The sequence below is a fragment of the Podarcis raffonei genome, chromosome 2 (assembly GCF_027172205.1).
Source record: "Podarcis raffonei isolate rPodRaf1 chromosome 2, rPodRaf1.pri, whole genome shotgun sequence".
Taxonomy (NCBI): Eukaryota; Metazoa; Chordata; class Lepidosauria; order Squamata; family Lacertidae; genus Podarcis; species Podarcis raffonei.
The window spans coordinates 51623676-51646103 of NC_070603.1; the positions used below are offsets into that span (position 1 = coordinate 51623676).

Sequence of the window (22428 nt, forward strand, 5' to 3'; positions counted from 1 at the left end):
AAATATCTTAACATATTTTTTATCATTAAAGCTAAAATACTTATATATGCTTAACTCCTTATAACATTTCTGCTAAGGCCATAAAATTTATTTCCACCATTTTTCTATCATTCATTAATTTTACAGTATTTCTATATATAAACTTTAAATTCTCTAATCTTCTTCCACCATCTCCTCTCCCTGGTTTCGGATTCTGCCAGTCCTTTCCGTCAATTCCATATAGTCCATCAACCTGGAGATCTTATGTCCGAGGCTCTTAACTCTTTTCCAGGTCCCTTCTGCAGGTCTTCTTCATATTCTTTAATGCCAAAGAGCAGATCTCGGGAAGACTCCAACCTAACGATGCTTTTATTCCTTCCGGACAGGTCAGCCAAATTTCCATAGTTGAAGCTGAGGTCTATAAGATGTTTCATGGCATGTTTCAAAATTCCTCCAAATCCAAAGGCCCCCAAAACTCCAATCTCCTCCAGACCCAAGTCCATGTCCCAAAAGTCAGTTAATCCCTGCATAGAGGGATCTTTCCAACTTTCCTTCTTCCGTCCAAGCCGGGATCCAATCCTCAAAATCTGGCTTTTTCTAGATTCAATCATAGAAGGCCTCAACTTGTAATCCTCAAATTGCTTCTGTAAGGCTGAGGATCCCGCTTGTATTACTTTAGGCTCAACAACCACAGCTTTCTCTTTCTCCTCCACAGTCTGTCCTGCCAAAGTAGATTCTTGTACCAAGTCCTGAATTATTTCTGTGTTGGTGCTCACTTTTTGACTCCAATTAGTCACTTTTTGATCCAAATTGTCAATTTTAAAAGACATGTCATCCGTCTTCTTATGAAGCTGTTCCAGCGAGTAGCTTATCTTACATAATACTGTCACAATGGCTTCTCCTGTCAACATTTTGAATGGTCCAAGGTCAATCTCTGGTTCTCACAATTACTTATCTTGCAGCTGGTGATTCCCCAGTTGCACTCCTGTGACAGTTTCAAAGACTCCCTCTAGAGGGAAACAGTCTCCACTTGTATGAATCCTTTCAAACACAATTCAAGCCATAAAAATAGTTTCAATTTCCAGTTACTTTTCCTCCTTTTTAAACGCAGAAGAGGACAATGGAAACAGTGTCTTTCTCTTATATAACTAGCTGTCAAAAATGTTCTGTTCGCAGTCAATGAACTCTCCCAAAACTTCACTCTTTCTGGCAGCCCTTTTCCAGGTTCAGAGCAGTGGTAATTTGGTTTTTCACTCTCTCCTGCAGGCTCGCTAAGTCCAAAATTTCCCCCCTCTTCTCCTGCTTCCAAGGGGGGTTTTGTAGTTTTAACCGATGAAAATTTAATCCTGTGCCAAAAGCTTTCAAAGACTTTAGCTTATAACGTCTTTGCTTCAATCTATTTACAAAAGGGGAAGGCGGACTTCCTGTTTAAGACCTTCTCCGTTTCGGTGCCAAATTAAGGTATTTAAAGATCCAATTTTCCGTTCTACTCATGGGTAGTTGTTTAAAATCCAATTGTCCACAGGAAAAAGTCAGCGCTCTCCGGCAACAGCAATGCGGCTTCACTCCGTGAAAGAAGCAGTCAATTTGAAGCATCGCGCCACTCACCCCACATTGCTCCGGATCCCCAAAACAGGGTTTCCCTGCGAGTAGGGGAAGCGCAGAAGGTGCCAGCCGAATCCCAAGTTGACAAGCTTCTCCCGCTTGTGATTTCAGAGGGTCTCCGCCTTCGCCGTGGCGATCAGACCCTGCCTTCCACGGAGCAAGTTCCTCCCGATCGGAGGAGCTCCGCCATTGCCGGAGGCGCCAACCCAGAAGTCTCAAGTAAAAAGGCTTCTGGTTTCTTAATAAATGTGTTTTTCAACACTTTTTTCAGTTCATTATAAATCCTTTCCCAGAAGTCTTTTACCTTGGGGCACGTCCACCACATGTGGTAAAAGGTTCCTTCTTTTTCCTTACATTTCCAGCATTTATTATCATGAGTATGATACATTTTTGCTAACTTCAATGGTGTTAAGTACTATCTGTACATCATTTTCATCAAATTTTCTCTTAATACATTACATGCTGTAAATTTAATTCCTTTTTTCCACAATTTCTCCCAATCCAACATCATAATATTGTGCCCCACATCCCTAGCCCATTCAGTCATTACAGATTTCACTGGTTCCTCTTTCGTATGCCATTCCAGCAATAAATTATACATCTTGGATAGGTTTTTCATTTTTGTATCTAATAATTCCATTTCCAGTTTGGATTTTTCTGTTTGAAAACCAATTTTCTTATCCATTTTAAACACTTCATTTTTCTGGATGTACTGGAACCAATCATCTAATTTATCTTTTAACTGGTTATAAAATTTTAATCTAAATTGGTCCCCTACTTCCATCAAAATATCATTATACTTCAACCACTTGGTTTTCATATTCAACCTTTTATAGGTCTTAGTTTCCAATGGTGATATCCACCTGAGTGTTTTCCTTTCTAACAAATCATTATATCTTATCCAAACATTGTACAAAGATTTTCTAATTATATGATTTTTAAATCCTTTGTGAGCCTTTATCTTATAATACAATAAATATGCATGCGATCCAAATACATTATCAGTACCTTCCAAATCTAAAACGTCTGTATCTTCCAGCAAAAACCATTCTTTCAACCAGCAAAAGGCTGCTGCTTCAAAGTAAATCCTTAAATCTGGCGGGGAGAAACCCCCTGTCTCTTTCACATCTGTTAATAACTTGAACTTAATTCTGGGTTTCCCCCCCTGCCAGATAAATTTAGACAATACCTTTTGCCATTCCTTAAAACAATTCAACTTGTCAATAATAGGAAGTGGAAAATCATTGTAAGCATACCATGGTGGGTTCCTGTCAGGGATGAACTTGCTTGCAGTGCTGAGTGAGAATTTGAACCCTAGTTTCCCCAAGTCCCAATTTAGCCATGCTGTACATAATATAGAACATTTTCCTTCACTGTTTGCCTCACAACTTGTTTCCAGCAGGTTGGTGGGAAAAACCCAGTTATCTTGCTAGAGATTCCCCCCCCCCCCATATTCAGATCTGCTCTCTTAACTTTGGGTAAAGTAGATTTTCTTGGAACGCAGTGCCTTCACCACATCTAAAACTTTGGTGCTCAGCTTCAGCTTTACTGCAAGGAATAGTTAAGGAGTGGAAATATTACACATTCCTTGGAAATGACACCAGTTTTTGTCTCTTAGCAGAGGCAAAGAGAGAGATTAGGATGGGGTGTAGCGCTGACTTGCTGTTACCCATGTTTTATCCCCAACACAGGCAAAAGAATCCAGTATTTTTTAGCGAAGAAGAAGTCGCCTCCATTCTGCAGGTTCCATCCAATGGCAATGAGACGCATTACAGTAATCTTCTGGGTGAATGGGCACAAACAGACATCACTTCTGTGTACAGGCTTGGTGAGTATCCACTCCTCCCTAATACAGCCCTTTGTCTAATAGCAAAATGCTGTACTACCTGTCATTCCCAACTTTTGCCATTTCCCTCCAACTGTTCACTCCATTCATGTTTTGAATTACCATCATCAATTACTGTTGGATATTAGTGAGCCATCATATTCTTAAATAGCTGGTCAAACGATATAAATGAAAGAGATAGCACTACTTTTATCAAAATTTAAAACCAGATTTTGTCGGAATTTTCCTTTTGGAAAATTAACTTTTCTAATTCAGAATGGACAACAAGCTCTCCTTTCACCCAAGGGGTCATAGTACTTCTGAGATCCTCCTACGCCTGTCTTCTCCCTTTTGAGCACATCTCTCAAGTTCAAGCTAAATGTGTTGTGAGACGAAGACAGTGAAAGCCTTTGGTTTTAGTGCAGTATTTGAGGTGCAGCCTTCTTGCTTCCCATGATCTCATTCTGCATATTTTCCACCCTTTTTCTGGGTCCCACAGATGGCTTTGAACCTGTGGCAATGTACCCAAGAATGCCATCAGGTGAGTATGGATGAAGGGGAATGTGGGTGCTGTTTTTCCTGAAATGTATCTTCGTGAGGGGAAGCATTTCCTTGTGGCTTATCTCTCTCTTTCAGATGCAGTTGTTCAGGGACTTAAGGATGGCTGGATGTTTGAGAGCTGGGGGAAGCAGGCTAGCAATAGCTTGCCTACTCCTAGTGGTTCTGAAAAGTCCAGTCCTGTTGGTGACTCTTCACCTTCTACCCTGGAACACTTACTTCTGCCAGAACCAGATGACCTTGATGACCCCAAGTTCTTTGTTGACCTGAACGCTGGGCACATGGAGGACTCTGACGTTTTTGACCCTATATTGACTTTTCTCAACCAAGATGGCTATGTGCCCCATTTCCAAAGTCTCTATGACCTCTCTTTTTCCTTCCTCAGTTCCACCTTCTATGGCTTCTCCAGTGAGGAAGAGCTAGTCCTATACCTAGAGACATCCAGGAACTGGGCCAAGAGAGGTCACCTTGCTTGGGCTCACATCCGGATATGCTTTCTCTTGGGCCGCCTCTGCACCAAGAAGGCCAAGTTCTCTCAGGCTCGAGTGTATTTTGAGGAAGCCATGAGTGCTATTGACAGAGGTTTTGACGACCTGCCCCTGCTTGCCTCGCTGCACACAAACCTCGCTGCCATTTACCTGAAGCAGAAGATGAAGCAGAAGTTCTTGTCTGTGCTTGGGAAAGGGGTGGCCCTTCTGGCCTGCCTGCCTGGACACTGCTTCTGTTCTGAGAATGAGCTTGAGGTCATGATGTACATTCTGAGAGAAGCCATTGCCATGGGCAACGTTGCTTTGGAAGCTCGGGCCTGCCTTCTTGTGGTCAGGCTCTTCTTGCAGCTGGGCAAGTATGACGAAGTCCTGCCTTTCTCCGAACGCTTGCAGTTCCTGTGCTCTAGTGTCTCTAGCCAGGACTCCAGTGCACCCTCTTTGGACCTGATGCCTCTCCTGACCTACCTCTATGAGAAGAAGTGCTTGCCGCATGTTGCCTTGGCATCTGCCAGGCTTTCCCCTCCCAGCCCTGTGAAAGGGGCTCCAACACCCATTTGGAGAGCTGGATTCATCCTTTCAAATGCTTCTAAGCTCCTGGTGATCCAAGACAGGAGAAGCAGAAGCAGTGTCCCCGCTTTGGCTTGCCTCTACCTGAGCTGTGCCTTGGCCTTCTCCCACGAAAACGGAGCTGTGCCCACGGAGAGAGCCCTTTGTGCAGTGTTATCCAAAATGTACCTCAAGCATGGCATGTTACAAGGAGCCGTTCATTATTCGAACAGGGCTGTTGCCCTTGGCAAGGTGATGGGTGAGGAGGAAGCTTTTGAGTCCTCCCTTTCTTTGGGGTGGGTGTACGCTTTGAGCAGCCAGCCAGAAAAAGCATCGGAGATCATGTTGCGCCTCCTGCGTTCTCTGCGACAGACAGACAGCATCACGCAAGACGGGGTTGTCCACAACCTTCTGGCCATTGCCCTTAAAGGAGAAGGGCAGGTGCAGAAGTCAGCAGAGAACTACCTGAGGGCCTTAAACAAAGCCCAGGAGACTGGCAACAGGCGGAACCAAGCCATTGCCTTATCCAACTTTGGGTGCCTGGCTGTCTCTTGCCAGGCAAGCCACCTAGCGGAATGCTACTTTCTCCAGGCTGTTAGGTTGTATTTTGAACTACAGGGTGGAGATGATGCACAGCTGGAGCTGGTGCAGATTCTGCTGTGGTTGGCCCAGTGCCAGGTGGAGATGCATAAGACAGATGAGAGCAAACTGTTTCATGAACTTGCCTTGGCCGTTGCCTTGAACACAAGCAACATTATGAGTGAGTAGCTAGCCTATTGGGACGTGGGTTGAGGGGGGAAATGGAGGGTGTTATTTGCTTTTTCCTTGACCTTATTTTTGTTGGGATGTTTAGGGAGGCAGGAGAGGATAGATTATTTAGTGATATCCTTCCTAACTTGCACTAGCAAGTTCCATATCCTAGCAGAGTTTCAAACATCCCCCTTTTAAAATTACACAGTGGTTAGCTTATTGCTGGATCGTCTGAGCCTCACTACTTAAGATTCCTGGTTTCCCTTTTTATATCCCTCCTAAAAGAATAGACACGACCATCTGATTAAACTTAACATAAAACTAGTTTACTTACAATCATCCAGTTCACAATAAGATCCCTGAAGGCAGACTTAATTTACAAAACAACATATAACTATGTGAACTATCCCATAAGGGAAATAGTCTCAAGTGACTCAGCAGTCACATCTCCTAACTCTTAGGAAACCAAAATGGAGAACAAGAAGAGCAGAACATGGAGGCCGTGTGCTCCTCTGTCCAAGAACAGGCCACACCCACATTAAGTCACATGCAAAGGAAGTCTGTCCCAGCTCAGGAGGAACTGGCAAGTTTCCTCCTGAGTGATACAAAGCATTCCCCAGCATGTGCATTGTAGCAATGTTGTATTTGACTGCAATACATTTTTACACCCCACAATTTTAAATGTTGAAATCTTGCGACCCAGGTCAACTTCAGGTCACGGAGTCCATCTGCCATTTCTATCGCAAAGTGCAGCCCAACACTGGGGCCTGCATCATCTACCATGAGCACCAACTCTTCCTAGCTCAGCAGCTCCAGGACAAAGAAATGGAAGGGCAGCTTCTGCAGGTCCTCAGCCAGCTCTACCAGAGTCTGCAGACAACCAGGTGAGTCGGCACCATGTACAACATTTAAGATGGAAAAAATGAGGCATTTCTAACCATGTTTTTTATTTCAGTGATTTTGTTGTCAGACAACTTCAATTATTTTCACTTTTATCATTTTTAGTGCAAACTCATTAAATTTTATATATGAAATTTTAAATGCCACTGTTGAGTACGGACCACATGGCATGAACTACACCAGCCACAAAACATGGCACAGTGGGTCTTAAAGCAAACCATACATTTCTTTCAAAAAGTATCCATATCCATTGAGAAACATAGTTTTAAATGTTTTTATATTGCCCGGGGGGGTGTACACTGCTTTGAACATTTTGAAAAATAGTATGAAATACCCCAGGAAAATATTTTTGGCATTTAGTGCAGGTGGTAAATTAGGTGGTAAATTAGCCCCAGGGAATACTGAGAATAAATATCGTTCACTTAATTGTAAATACAGCTATCTATCGTGTACTTGCAAGTTACCACTGCTTTGTTTGCAGTATTGGCTATGTTATGATTGCTTAGGAATCTGAATGCTACCCTTCCTATGAAAGGTCAGAATGAGCTCAGAGGGAAGGAATATACGAAGAGGAGGTTTGTACTGTAAGCCTCCTTGCTCAAGATTACAGGTTACCCTGGAGGAAAAGGGATGCACAATGGAAAGAACTGTGTAGGAATGCCTGCCCATCAACTCCTTATCTGCCACTTCTCTGACTACATGCCGCCCTCCATTTCAGATAGAGAGAGAGACACTGGTGTCTACAGTACAGAAATAAAACACTGGTGTCTACAGTACAGACACACTGATAAAAGAAAAAAGAAATTGTACCCACATACTGTTACAGAGGAGCCCCCTCCATGAGGAGGAGACTGTATCCATTTCCGGCTTCCGGCTTTTCCAGTGAAAGAGATAAATAGTTGTTTATATAAGACATGCTGCTGCTCTCTGCTTCAGTGAGGGAGGGAGAACAGTGTGGCCCTGTGTTAACACTGCCTTTCTGAAGGGGGAAAACTGGCATTGTGGCCTCATGCTGATGCTGCTCACCTGAAGACTGACAGGCCATTGTGACATCATTCCAATACTGCCTGTCTGAAAAGGAGAGAAACACTTCACATATGACCAACAGCTTTCATGAAAAGATGTCTTTTGCATCCTAGAGCAGACAGGATGTTCTTAAATCTCACCCATCTCCTGCCGCCACCTTATTCATCCATCATCTCAAACACAAATTTCACTGTTCCTCAGCCATGTGGCACTGTCCCACCAGAGGGTTTTTTTAAAAAAAGATTTGGGGTGACTGCTTCTGGCTGTCTGTGATAGCGTCTTTCTGTGCCAGAGGTGGGGAATCTGTGGCCTTCCAGATGCTGTTGGATGCCAGCTCTCATCATCACCAGCCAGCATGACCAGCGGTCAGGCATGATGGGAGTTGTAGTCCAGCAAGATCTGGAGGATTACAGGTTCCCAGAAGAATGGTAGCAAATAATTTATCTGATGAACAGGAGTCACTGAAAAGTCAGTAGCCACATATGCGACAACAGCTGCATGAATGTTACTAGCCCAAGGATGGAAGGAAGAAAAAATCCTGGCTAGGGAAGAATGGGCAAGCCAAACTGCTGGACTACACTGAAATGGCAAAATGAAGGGGGAGACTCAGGAGTCAAGAGGATAAGAACTTTGAAAAAGAATGGGAACAATTTATAATTTATTTAGGAGACCGTTGTAAGCAAATTAAAACTTTAGCTGGACTCCAAGACTCACTTGCAATGTAACAATGGATGATTAGAAAAAATGAAATTTGGAGAATGGACTTATATGCAGTTATGAACGTTGTAATAAGGAACCATGTAGGGGATGGGGGGGCAGTCGAGATTCAGATAATCTCAAGAGATGATTATATAAATTGCTGGATTGTAAACTTGTATTGGTAAAAGCAAATAAAAAATATTTTCCAAAAAAAGAAAAAAAGAGAAATCAGTAGCCACTGAGATGAAAAGACATCAGTTGTAGTTATTTTTCCTTAAAAAAACACTAAAATCACAACTACAAACAGTTATCTCTTGGATGGCCTACTCTTTGCCATGTTTGCTGTGTGATATTGATCCCATTACTAATGTGCAAACATCTCATGTGCAATCCATTTACCATGATTGTAGGGAACAGATTTCATAGGTGATGTAAACACACTTTTAATATGTTGCCAGTTATGAACCTCAGACTCATTCTTGCCCATAGAGAGGCTACTCTCTGTTGCACAGTGTGAACTGGACTTCATTTTGTAGGGAATAGGAAGGGCATAGATCCATGGCAGGACACTCCTTGATAACAGAACTACAGGGGAAGCCACTGTTTTCCTTACACCAAATGCAGTAGAGGTCTTAGAACAGTAAGTGATTATGACATGCCTGGCCCATTCCACCTGCTTTATAAGAGCTTCTCTGTTAAGTTTAGCACTAAATGAAAGGGGACCATCATTCAGCTTGTGTCGGACTTAGGAAACAATGATGCAAGGAAAGCTTTGCAGGGCTGGTCAGAAAGGATTGGTTTGTTTTGACTTGATGCACAAGCTCCCACATTTTCTTTGCAATAATGGAGCCTCCATCAACCCCACAGATATGTGAAACAGGCCCTGGATTATACCAAACAGAGTCTGAGAATCTTCATTGACCTGGAGGAAACGGTCAAAACAGCGCAGGCCTGGCTGCAGGCTGGAAGGCTTTACTATCAAATGCAAGAGGATGAACTTGTGGAAATGTATTTGCAGGTAAAGTAAAAATAAGAGGCCTGGTTGTGTCTAACTAACGGCTCTGTGATGTAAGATTGCCAAGCTGAGGTTCCAAACACTAATAAATAGCAAACTGCTATCTGCAGGAAAATCATTATCTTTTGATTTAATGTACAATGTCTGGCGCATGGTGATTGCTGAGTCAGAGTCAGTGTCTAAGAGAAGTAGTGTCAGCAGTGGCAGTAAATTTCCCACCAGTTGATGGACACTGAATAGATCTTGGCTGAGGGAGAGGCAAAAGTCTTGTATATTGTACTCACATGCAGGTTTATGTGCTCAGAGCTTCACTTGGGTATGAAATGTGCAATGACTCACGGCACACTGATAAAAGGTTTATTTGTGACCAAACTCTCAGATTCCATTACTGAAGAGCTCATGAAGTGAACCCCCGTGATTATTTAAAATTGAAGAAATGTTATTGAAGCATATGGATTTATTTGTGACATTTGGATGTTTTCCCCCTGGGGAGGCTGGCGATGAATGCTAGAGGGGAAGATGGGATTAAATAGAAGAGTGTTGTAGCAATAGATGCCACAGTACAGAAGGAAGGTGGAGAAAGAGGGGGAGCTGTGGAGTGAGGCAGGCGGACATTGGCCCCCTGATCAATAGAAGTCTGTGCAATAATTTTGGAACTTTTAGCATATGTGATAATCACTTTTTCCTTTGTAATCATGAGTGCAATTCACTACAGTTTTGGAGAAGAAGACTCTATGTTTGCAATAGAAATTCAGACTCTTCTGACTCTGTCCATGCCAATACAACCGCTCTGATTTGTAGGCAGTTGTATAGGAATATTGAATTGGTTTGCACCTGAATGTAAGTAGCAAATGGCATTCATATAGAGTGGTACCTCGGTTTTCGAACGTAATATGTTCTGGAAGACCGTTTGAGTTCTGAAACATTCAAAAACCGAAAACTCAGTACGGAAAACTCAATACGGGAGCCGCGTGACATGTTCGACTTCTGAAAAGTGTTCGAAAACCGAAGCATTTACAAGGGTTTATGGTGTTTGAAAACTGAAACGTTCGTCAACGGAGACGTTCAAAAAGCAAGGTACCACTGTAGTTACTATACTGTGAGCAAACACGATCATTGCATATATGCTGCAATGACGAAGGGCTGGGCATAACATTCAGTCATAACTTTTAGCCATACCTTACATTCTTCTTGTATGATGATACTGCCATTGCTCTTATCATGACCTGATCCCTTTCCCAGGCAGCCATACAGACGTCACTGAAATCTGAAGAGCTGCATTTGGCCATGGAACTATATGAAGAGGCTGGTGATGTCTTTTTCAATGGGATCCGGAACAGACAAAAGGCAGTGGACTATTACAGGGTATCAACTACACACGCAAAAATGGCACTTATGTCTGTATCTGTGGAGATCTCCTTATCACGACTGCACTTGAGTATTACTGACATGGATTGAGATAGCCTATGCTGAGGTAGAGGGAGGAAGTTTAAGGAGACATGCTTTTCCACACACCTCGTGACTGTTCATAGGTTTATTGAACTATAGTGCTTCTATACTGTTTGCAGACTCTTTATGAGCAAGAATATATTCCACTTGAGAAAGAATGTAGTTGTGAAGTCATATGAGAATGCCTCAGAGTTGCTGTTCTCTGGCTGTTTTCATTAGGACTTGAAGTGGGGCTCTATGGGCTTGGTTTGTCTCATGGCTTTACTAAACATTATCATTCTGTCTTGCTGTTTTCACTGGATGCTTATTTTAAAGCAGGAGATTGTGTTTCAGCTGGGGAACATAGGCAGAAATATTCTGCTGCACCAATGTAGCATGTAGCATGGCTAGATACAAAGGAGTGAACTCCCTAGATTAAAGGACATTTTCCACAGCATTTTTGAAAGCCTGGAATGCATAAACGACTGATTAGTCCAACTGTAGCCTTGATTGCATTAGTTTTTTATCCTGAGAATTTTTATTTGATTTTAAGAAAAGTTTGCACATTGCATCATTCTTGTAGTAGCAGAAGGTTGAATTGAACAGAGCTGACATGTAGCTTAAAGGCAAGCCCTTATTGCAGTTTTCCCTCACCCTGGTGCCCTCCAGATGTTTGGGACTGTAATTCCCATCAGCTCCAGCTGCAGAAGGCTGCCTTACAGTTTCTAGACAAAAGCCAGTGGAACAAATGGTACAAGGGATAGGGCAGAATACATGACTGTGTTTATGTTAATTATCATATGAGAAGAAAATGTCAAGACCTGGGATTTGCTGGGTTTATTTTGACTCATTAGAAAATGAGAATTTGAAGGAGAAATGGTCACAGAGAGACGTGGCACCCCAATTTCCTCCGCAATTTCCTCTAGAAGACCTTGTAATAATAACAAATATGGTTAATAATTTTAAAATGTATTCCAAGTTCTCCTCCTTTGAGGATGTGGAAGTGGCTGATATTGGGTGGGTAGAGATGAATGGGAGGGGTGACTTGGAGGAGTAATGTCTTGTTTGCTATATGATAAATTATCAATACGCTGTTAGTAAACACAAGGGGAAATGCTAAATGTACTGAATGGTGGAAAGAGACCGGTATAATGGCATATCCCTTTTGTTTGGAGTGTCCTTCTCTCCAAAGGGCTAATATGCAGCTCGAATGGTCGTGTGACATGGTGGGAAGTTGTGAAGTGATGTGAAAACATTGTGTCATTCCCCCCCCCCCCCAGGGAGGAGCTGTCCCTTTGGCTAGGAAGCTGAAGGTGCTGCAGACTGAGTTGAGAGTGTTCAACAAGCTGACGGAGCTGCAGCTCGGACTCCAGAATTATGAGAAGGCTTTGGAATTTGCTACCTTGGCAACCAGGCTCAGTGTGGATGTAGGTAGGAAAGGACTAAGGATACATAGCACAGTAATGTCTAAGCCATCTTGTGGAAGGCACCCAGGGAGAGGTGCAATGGACCAGGAATTAGAGAGACTGCTGTTCCCGGAAAAGCCACTATTATAATACACATTTTAATAGCAACTCACTCTGCAGTGAAGAGCAGGCTAAAAATATTTTAAATAGATACATTGCAAAACCAAGATAGTAAAGGTAGAAAAAGAGCGCAGAATGTCACCAAGTGCCTAAGTAAGAGATGTCTTCTGCTGTTGCTCTTGGAGATAGATACCTGTTTGGAAGCCAAGGAGGTGGGTCTGTATTGATTTTAAGAACTGAAGAAAGAAAAGAAGGAGTTTTATTATTCATTGCTGGGGACCCTGTCACTGAGGAAGAGTTCCCAAATATGTTCATCTTTCCCCAAATGAATTCTTCCCATGTCTCAACTAGAAATTATCTAACCAAGACAATGCACATGGTCTCTGTGAGAACAGAGGGCTTGAGTAGATGGGCTTTGGCCTGATCCAGCAGGACTGTTACGTTCTTATGTTATGTTAACATTATTGGCTTTATATTAGTGTGGCTGCAGCCAGTAGTCTAGAAATTCCTAACTGAAATAAACTGATACTTGTTCCAGTCCACCATTTTATGCCAATTATCCATAAACTCAATCAGCTTTTTAATGTGGGTTAGCTACCATTGGCCACAATACAGTGTGTATTCATTCTGAGGAAGAGTGTGTAGATCTCCCTAAATCTGTCAATGTATAAATCTGTTTTGCTCCTCCTATCTTTTGATTTTCAGTAGAAATTTTCTGCAATTACTTTTAGAAATAGTGTGTCCAATTTCAGATTTATAGTCTGTTCTGTAGTTATATTAAAGTGCAAGAGTTGCCGTTCAGTCCATCCCTTCTTTGCTGTGAATTTCCCCCCTCTTTCCATGGAAGTAATCGACGCTTCTAATCTTGTGTAATGAAAAACTGCATTTTAAAAAATGCATAATGAATTTTAAAAAAATCATACAACAGAGACAATAATGACATGTATATTTATTTTGTTTTAATTGATGGGAAACCTACCTGTCAAGAGTTTGACATGAATTTATGCTATCAAATTGACAGTGACACAGATTTTTTTTTAGGACATAGGGATTGGAATATGCATTGAAAAGCCAGGGAAAATGGCATCACGCAGTAGCAGCAGCACTGCAACCAAATCAAATTAATTCAGAGGAATTGCTCATTGTTTTGCTCTTTTTTTTGGGGGGGGGACAGAAATTCAGAAAGAAGGAAATTGAGAAGCATCCTCAATTCATACATCACCCAGAGTCACCACACATGTACTCATTTGTATATTAGTAGGATGTATCATTAATCTTATTTAATTTTAATTTTAATTCTAATTCTAATTTAAGGAGATCACCTGCAAGAAGTAGTTGCCTTTCACCGCCTGGCGACAGTGTACTATTCTCTGCAAATGTATGAAATGGCTGAGGACTGCTACCTGAGGACACTCTCTCTGCGCTCACCATTGTTGCAAGGTGCTCAGGAAGCTATGTATTATTCCAAGGTTTACTGTCGCCTGGGAGATTTGACCCTGCACAAACTAAAGGTGAGTGACAGCAGTCTGTGACACATCCTGTGATGAATCTCACTAAACATGTGGCAAGGCCACATGCTAAGTTTCATCTGACCTTGCACTTAAATTAAGTCTTTCGCTAGACCATTAAAAATCTAAGAGCCTGCAGTCATCAGTTGCCATGAATTGTTCCAGAAAATGCCACCCATTTGTGGTGATGTACGTGCTCTGTTGTGCTGGCTTCTGCCTTGCTGCAGTTCCAGAACCTGTGCAGTCTTCCCTGGACCTCCAAATCCTCTGACTTCAGTTTGACACACAGGTTCTTGAACCTTAATTTTGCTTTTCAATAGCCCTGCTACTTCCCTTCGACACTAATGTTTCTCTCTGGCAATCTAGACCACCCCACCTCATTCTCTGTGGCTAGGTATGAAACAGAGGAGTTGTTGTTGTTGTTGTTTTGCTGTTGTTAAAATTTGTATACCGCACTTCTGAAGATCGCAGTGTGATTCACAACATAAAAACAAAAAATGAGAACACAAAATTCATAATAAAACAAAAACAAACCAATAATCTCCCTCCCACAAACACATTTTAAAAGCCATAGAATGTTAATCAGCCAAATGCCTGGTTGAAGTGAAACATTTTTGGCTGGCACCTAAAGATATGTAATGAAGGCACCAGGCGAGCCTCCTTGGGGAGAGCATCCCACAAATGGGGAGCCACTGCAGAAAAGGCCCATTCTTACGTTGCCACCCTCTGGACCTTTTGCGGAGGAGGCACATGTATAAGGGCCTCAGATGATGATCACAGGGTCTGGGTCAGTCCATATGGGGAGAGGCAGTCCTTGGTGTATTGCAATTCTGAGCCGTTTAAGGCTTTACAGGTGAAAACCAGCACTTTGAATTGGGCCCAGAAGCTAACTGGCAGCCAGTGTAGTCGGGCCAAAATCGGTAAAATATACTCAAACTGTCTTGTCTCGCTGAGCAACCTGGCTGCTGAATTCTGCACCAGCTGAAGTTTCTGAACTTATTAGAAGCTGCCATGACTGGAAGATTTCCTCTCAAAAAATGCTGCTTGAGGCACAAATGTAATCATATTTTCAAGGTTCTCTCTGGTTTTTAAAAGAACGTTGGGAGAGGTCCTTCCCTTCTATCACACCAATATCAGAGGCATGTTTTGCAAGGGCACAAGACAGGGCCTGTAACTAGGCTCTGGAACTCATTTCTGAGGGAGGCCCAATTAGCCTTCTCTATTAACTTTCTGCCACCAGATGAAGCCAGTGCCCCAACAGAGTGATTTGTGTTTCTGCTGCTGGTGTTTCTTTGGGATGCTTGTTTTAATTTTCAGTGTTGCTTTTTCTCTGCTCTTGCTTTTATTTAGGGTTTTTAATTACAGTTTTATTTACTGCATTGCTGTGCTTTTATACTGAATTAAATATTCAATATATTATTGTTAGATGGCTATTGGCACCTAGTGAGGATGGTGGAGGGTAAATAATAAATGATACAATAAATAGATGTGTGGAGGCAGAAATTAATTAATAATTATCTGTGTTGGTCGATTAGAGCAAAGTCAGTATTCCCCTGGTGACTGACTAACTCTGCAACTTGCTTAAAGAGATCTGGGGAGCATCCATTATGCTTTGGTCCCTGCATTGATAACCACAGTCAATCAAACTGGTTTCTCACCCCTCTAATTTTCCGCTCCCCTTTATCCTCAGGATGAACAAGATGCAGCTAACTACTTCCTCTTGGCCTTGGCTGCTGCCACTGAGCTTGATGACCAGGCTTGGGAATGCAAGATTCAGTCCAAGCTGGCACAAATATATCATGCTTCCCAGTCCAATAAGAGCCCAAGGGGGTGGACCACATATCGGGCCCGGTGGCTGAGCGAAGGAAGATGTGATGTATGACAAATCACCTTGTGGGACTCAAGAGCTCTCAGACCTCTGAACCAGAAGAAACGAAGCTCGTTTTTCTCACCTCACTGCCAAAGAGCTCTCAAGTGCCTCCTTGACTTTGAAGCGAAGGGGAGAAACATGTTCTGGCACTTCACTCTCCCTGTGTTTTGAAATTACTGATGAGAAAACTTTAATCTTTCAGGGGATGGATGCACTTTCTAATAGACCGACGCAAAGTGGATAAAAGCCAGGTCCCTTGTGTTTTTATAGCCTAATATTTATCAGCAACACATACGAAGAGAAGACTTCCATTGAGACCTCATTTAATTAGATACACACTGTGAAGGTGTTGCTTAAAGTGCAAATTGAAAGCACAAGGTAGGATATAAACAAGAATTGGCTTGTGGAAACATAAGTTGGCCAGGCTTTGAAGTAGCTGGAGATGATCTCTGAAAAGATACAGCATGAGGATGTTCAACTTGTACCCATTCAACTTCAGTGCCAAAATGCAGAGTGCACTTTCACATTCCCTGCAAACCTTGAATGAGCCCTGAAAGACAGAAAGTTCATTTACAGGAACTTTTTGGGTTTTTTTTTAAAGGATTGTGTGTGTGTGTTTTAAGTTGTCAACAATCTATGCTTATGTTTATTTCTGTTTTTCAGCTTTATCTTTATCCTCAAGCAGTTTCTCTGTGCCAGTGTAAACTGCAACGGGACCACAAAGATATTCATAGCAAAAGACATAATGGCAGATAGCACCTTTAAAGAGAGCATGTGCATGTGATGGGTAAAGGAGAAGACGATCAAAAGAGGGTTCAGGACACATTCTTCAGCCAAGCAACAAGCTGCCTTTGCAACTGAATTGAACCACAAGTGATGCCCCTAGCTTGCCATTCCATGGGAACCTGGGACGTGACCCACTATTGAGTCAGACCACTGGTCCATCTATCTCAGTTTTATTGATACTGTCTACAGCTCTCCAGGGTTCCCAGGCCAGATTGTTTCCCAGCCACCCCTAGAGATACCAGGTGTTGAACCTGGAACCTTCTGCATGCAAAACATGTTCTCTGCTACCCTGACCTATATCATCTCTCTTCCTCCCAGTTCATTTCTTCCTACTCCAGCATGAAGTCTGTGATGGAGGCACTAAGCTGCAGATTGTTTTGCCAGTTTTTCCCAGCCAGAAAACAAGGAAGGAGGTGGAGGTGGCACTGTAAGAGAGAAGTGGGTAGTGAGAGGAGCAAGATGGGTGGGCTTTGGCCAGCATTCAGTTCATTGATTTGCTTGTCTTCTCAGTTCTTTTTTGAAGCTGGACTTGGTGTGCCGTGAATTCTTTCTGAACATTAAGTGTATCTTCTGCTTAAAGTTCTCAGTAGATCCTGAATTCTACAAATCACCTCAGGCCTGGGCTTGAATCTGGCTTTTTCTATCTGAAGCCTCAGCACTCTCCACATATTGCCACCACTACCTCGCTTTCCCAGGCCCACTCAAATGCTCTTGCCTGGTTGGAATCCTTGAACGGCAATAATGTCTCTTGCTTGCCAAGATGGAGAGATGAAGTTGGGTGTGTGAGGAAACCTCTGACCTCCATACAGTCCAGACCTACAAAAGTCACATCCATTTCCCTGCATCCTTTTGGGATTTGCTCCACCTGCCACTGGCAAGTGGCCCCCAGAAGGTTGCCCATGAGGGAATATGGCCCTTACTATAAAAAATGTCGCACCCCACCCCCTGTAGAGGGGCAGAGCCTGAGGAAGGTTAGTCTTAGAGAGGGACAAGGGCATGTGCACTGAGCAGTAACTCCTACAACAGGGGGATATATTTCTCTGCCTTCTGAGTGAAATAGGGGCTCTGGCTACAGGATTTAATGAAGCCAAACCATGGCAGCCTTGGCCTCAGAGTCAGGCCCTCAGTTATTTCCTGGGAGAACCTAAGAAGAGCCTGCTGGATCAGGCCAATGGCCCATCTAGTCCAGCATCCTGTTCTCACAGTGGCCAGCCAGATGCCTGTGGAAAGCCTGAAAGCAGGATCTGACACAGGAGCATACACTTCTCCTGTGGTTTCCAGCAACTGGTATTCAGAAGCGTTCAGAGATTCTTTCCTGGCAACAGGAAAAGTGTGTCCTTTATTGTGCATGTAGTTGCCAAGTCTCTACTGGACCTGGATCTGAGAGTAGCTGTACCCTGTGTATCCAGAGATATGGAGTGTAGCATGAATTCCACAGGGAGGGAACGTTTCCATAGCTACACCCAGTAGGCCTCTGCTTCTTTACTGCTGCAATGCTTGCTCTGTTGCTTCCCTGCACTTTTCCCCGCTGGGTGCTCCCAGCCCCTTCCATTGAGGCTGAGATGATATACCCCATGTAGGAATGGCCCGTTTATTTTTGGCAGGGCATGGAGCATTACCCTGGGCCAGCTTCAAGTGTTTGCAAGCTGTTCTTCACAGTCATCTGAGCTCAAATGAGCTTTTAAGTCTACTTGGAGATGCCACATGTTTACAGCAATCCTGCAGCCACATCAGAAATGCATAAAGTTCTGTGCATTCCAAGCTCTAAATCAGAAGTCCCAGGGCCTCTGTGCCTACAAATGTCAGGCTGTGGCAGGAGGCTGAATTCAGATGCCCTATTGTTTGATGCAGCGCAGCTAGTATTAACATCACATTACAATTCTTTTCCTGTATAAAGCCACTTTTGAGAGGGTGGGGAAGAGAATGGTCTTTTCCATGGGATGTTGTGTTTGCACAGAGTGTCTCTGAACTCTTTCTCATGTTATGAAAAGCACGGATGAAAGTGAAGAGGTTCTTCCTCTGATAATAATAGAAGCAGGGATCATTTCCATGGAACTGGATGTTGGGAGGTTCAGAACAGATGAAAGGAAGTACTTCCTCACATGTTGCAGCGTTATGGAATTCATTGCTATGAGATGCACCGGCCACCAATGCAGATGGTTTTAAAAGGGGTTAGGCAAATTTGGGGATGGCAAGGCTCAGTGACTACTAGCCGCGTGGCTGTGTTCTCTGTCCTCACAATACCAGCTGCTGGGACGTGCAAGTAGCGAGCGTGCTACTGAACTCGGGTCCAACTTGCCGGCTTCCCATAAGCATCTTGTTGGCTACTGTGAGATGCTGCCCCAGATGGCCCTTGGGGCGGATGCAGCCACACTCTTCTTAAGTTCTTACAAAGCAAAAAATTCAGCTTCCCACCCCTGGACCCATTTCAAAGGAGCTTGCATTTCTGCTGCACCGGGGGATGCTGAGAGAGCCCCCACATTTGGAACAGGCAAGCCTCCCTATGGGGTAGATGCTATTCTCACAAGCCCCATGTATAAAATAACATTGAATGAATGCAACATTGTGTGTGATAGTTCATCTCTGCTGGTAAATTCCTGAGGTGCTACCATGCCTGCCTGCTTTCTGCCTGAACGTTTGAGTCTCTGCTATGAAGCACGAGGGATATCAGGCCTCGCTGTCTTTATGACAGCCCCTAATTGCCTATAGCAGTAACTCTGAACTGTGCCAGTCACTGCAAACAGCTGATGTAGCCATCCAGGACATGCCTCAGAACAAATGTCACTGTGTCTAAATGTGAGGGGCAATACATAGTTATAGAGCAACATGCTTTGCATGTAGAAGGCTCCAAGTTCTGTCCCTTGACGTCTTCCATTAAGCAGACATTGGGCCCTAAGACCTTGGAAAGCTACTGTCTGTTATCATTCTGGATTAGGTGGAGTAATGGGCTGCCTTGTTTTAAGGCAGCTTCATATGTTCATACATGTTTCTGGGTGTTGTAGCGCTGGGCGTTTGCCAGCTTACAATGTACAGTTTTGCTTTTTCTTTGTGCTATATCCCATCTCACCGCTAGAGAGCAATAAGCAATAAAAATTACTTCCTGGTAATGATTATTTTTCAGTTGTTACTAAAAGCAAGAATCGTTTTTTAAATCAAAAAGGGCACCTTAACCATCAGAACCTTTAAGATGCAGCTGCGTATATTTGAACGGACACATTTAGGAGCAACTCTCTCCCAGAGGTGGTGTTTCTGCATACTTTCTAAACCCTAAACAGATCACAGTTTCCTTCTCCCACTCCTCATCTGTGGAACAAATCAGTTAAGATGGCAAAGAACTGGGCTTCATTGCTTAAGGGAGAACCTTTAGAAATAATCCTGATAGGTTCAGCTTTTGTTAGATAGCATTTCTGATTATTATAGAGAAACACTAAAATTATGAAATAACATAGTGTGCTCTAAGAAGCCAGAAATTAACCTCCTGCTATAAAAATAATCTAGTAATACTTGCTATTCTTTGAAAAACACGCTCCTGGTTTAAAATTTTGCATCTGAATTAGTTTCTCTCGAACACACACACAGAGCGAGGGAGTTCGTACTCTCACAGTGCACAGTCTGCCTGCTCCCACCCTTTCTACAGTCTTCTGAAAGTGTACAATTGTTTAACACCCTGTTCATCTTTTAGAGAATTGTGTAAAACAAAACATCTATGTGTAAATCATACAGAATGTCTGAATAGGTGACAGGACCTTAATTTGGTTCCCCACCCTTTCCTTAATAGCTTTTATTTTCATGTAGGCTCACACTTTCAAACTCCTGATTTACAGTTTCTGAACCTTTGGAACTGGCAGTTTCACTAGAATTCTGCTTCCCTAATTGTTGACGTTGCCAGTACCTGAAACTTGTGACAAGAGCCATCCAATCAAGTGCCTAGATCTCGCTGCATTTCATAACATCTCTCAAATGTGAATTTCAAACATGTAACTCCATTCTAGGATCCTCTTGAAGCATTTCCTTTAAGCTTTCCCAGGAGACCTTTCTCACTTCCCTTGGTAGTTCTAACGGGCACAAAGGAAAAGGAGTTGGGGAAAAAATACTGTATATCTATTCAGCATTGCTAACCAATGCACTCTCTGGGTAGGAAACATGAGACACTTTCTTAAGCATGTTTACTCAGAAGCAAGTCCCTTGGAATTAGATGAAACTCATTTCTAGCAGGACTGCTTAGGATTGCAGCCCTCCGCGATGTTTAAATACACTCTGGGCGACTGGAGACTGGCACACCTCCAGTAAAGTAAGTGGATGCACACACCAGCTGAGAATGTGGCCCAAGAATCTTAACCTCGTTTGGCCCCTTTAATTTGCAGCAAAGAATTCTGCGCAGCCTGGGAAAAATCAATAACTGCACGAATCTCCACTTGGGAATATCTCACGTGGCATGAGTCTGCTTCCCTTTACAGATCTGGGCTGCCTTCCTAGTGTGATCTGAGATTTTACCTCCCAGGGGTGGGGATCATAATGTTCAGCAGCTACTGCAGTTGCTTGAAAACAGAATGAATCCTAGATTGGACAGTCACTAAGAAATTGTGGAATATACGCTTGCTGTTCTATGACTTCTCCACAGACTTTGGTGAGCATGTGGCTGGTGACTTGGTTTCTCCAGCTGTCAGTTGCATGCCATCTCCCCTGCCCGCAGTTTCCCAGTAGAAAATAAAATTAAAATGCTGTCTTGCATGGAAGAAGAAGCAATCATTACACTATTGCAGTGTTCAGCATGATTATTGTAGTTAGTAATCACTTGCAATGAGAAATGTCTTGATGAAATTGCTGATAATAGCAAGAAGCTGGTGCACAATGGAGGACTGGAAATTTGGACAGGCTGATTTGATGGACTGGAGAAAAATAAATGCAAAGCTTTGTATGTGAGGTCCAGAAAGCACTTTCATCATCTGCTGGGGGTTCATCAGCTGGAAATGATAAATTATCATTATCATTTGTGTAATTGTTATTTATACCCTGCTTTTCTGTTCTTTATACTCAGAACAGCTTACAAAGAATACCACTGTGCAATAAAAATAAACAATTAAAACTACACCCCTGCAAATACTAAACTAGCATTCAGATAAGCTATCAATTAAAAGTAGAGCAATCAAAAGCCGCAGTTCATAAAACACTAAAAGTTACAGGAAGAAAGCATTTCTGTTGTGTTGATAAGTAACCACAGGGACCACAAATCCATCAATGTGATAAAAGCAAGCAGTGAAAATGAATGTAATTTTACTAAGTATTAGGAGCTTCCAGTACTTTTTATCCACAGGTTGTTTAAATGCTCCAGTTTCTTTAGCAATAAAAAAAGAAACCACAAACAATTTAAAACTTTTTTCTTTTTAAATGCAGAAAACTAAATCTCTCTTCACGGTACAAATGTAAATGGAAGAGAAGAAACTGATAATAAATGGCATTCTTATTAGCTCTTTGATTGCTGTGAATTCGCATAATACAATCTATTTCCTGGTAGGTAGGAAAAGTAACAGGGTGTGTGTGTTTGTCAGGGGGCATGAAAAAAGAAAGTGGGAAGGCAGGAGAGGAATTTTTTGTGTCACCTGGGCAAGCAGCCCGGTGAGATATTATGTCACAGCAGCTGTTGCTGTGGGGGATGGAATACAGTTATCATCAAAGCAATCCTGAAAGGCATCCCATATGTCATTACATTTTTATTCAGTGTTCATTTGTATAAATTTCAAAGGCTCCAGGAATATCAATTCTAGGAGCTTTGCTTTCTGGGTCATCAATGCTGTGTAGAAAGAGTCAGATTTCCAAGCCTGTGGAATCAGCAACTCAATGTGTGCATAGAATCCAATCCATGTGCCCCTTACTCTGGAGAAGCCACAGAACCAGAATATGATCAGTGTCAACTGAATG

General features: G+C 42.7%; 1 protein-coding gene across 9 annotated transcripts in view; it reads left to right on the top strand.

Moving 5' to 3' along the window:
* Positions 1 to 19616, top strand: part of SH3TC2 (SH3 domain and tetratricopeptide repeats 2) — a 46234-nt gene extending 26618 nt beyond the window's left edge. For 7 of the 9 annotated variants that reach the window (XM_053376593.1, XM_053376595.1, XM_053376598.1 and 4 more), the window contains 9 exons: positions 3276 to 3412; positions 3909 to 3950; positions 4046 to 5761; positions 6455 to 6635; positions 9244 to 9394; positions 10634 to 10756; positions 12100 to 12250; positions 13660 to 13856; positions 15544 to 19616. In XM_053376593.1, the coding sequence (XP_053232568.1) occupies positions 3276 to 3412; positions 3909 to 3950; positions 4046 to 5761; positions 6455 to 6635; positions 9244 to 9394; positions 10634 to 10756; positions 12100 to 12250; positions 13660 to 13856; positions 15544 to 15735 (2890 nt within the window). In that variant the 3' untranslated portion in view covers positions 15736 to 19616. Of the gene's footprint in view, positions 1 to 3275; positions 3413 to 3908; positions 3951 to 4045; positions 5762 to 6454; positions 6636 to 9243; positions 9395 to 10633; positions 10757 to 12099; positions 12251 to 13659; positions 13857 to 15543 lie in introns of those variants that run through there. The other 2 variants (XM_053376591.1, XM_053376597.1) reach the window with 2 other exon arrangements.
* The last annotated feature ends 2812 nt before the right edge of the window (positions 19617 to 22428 follow it).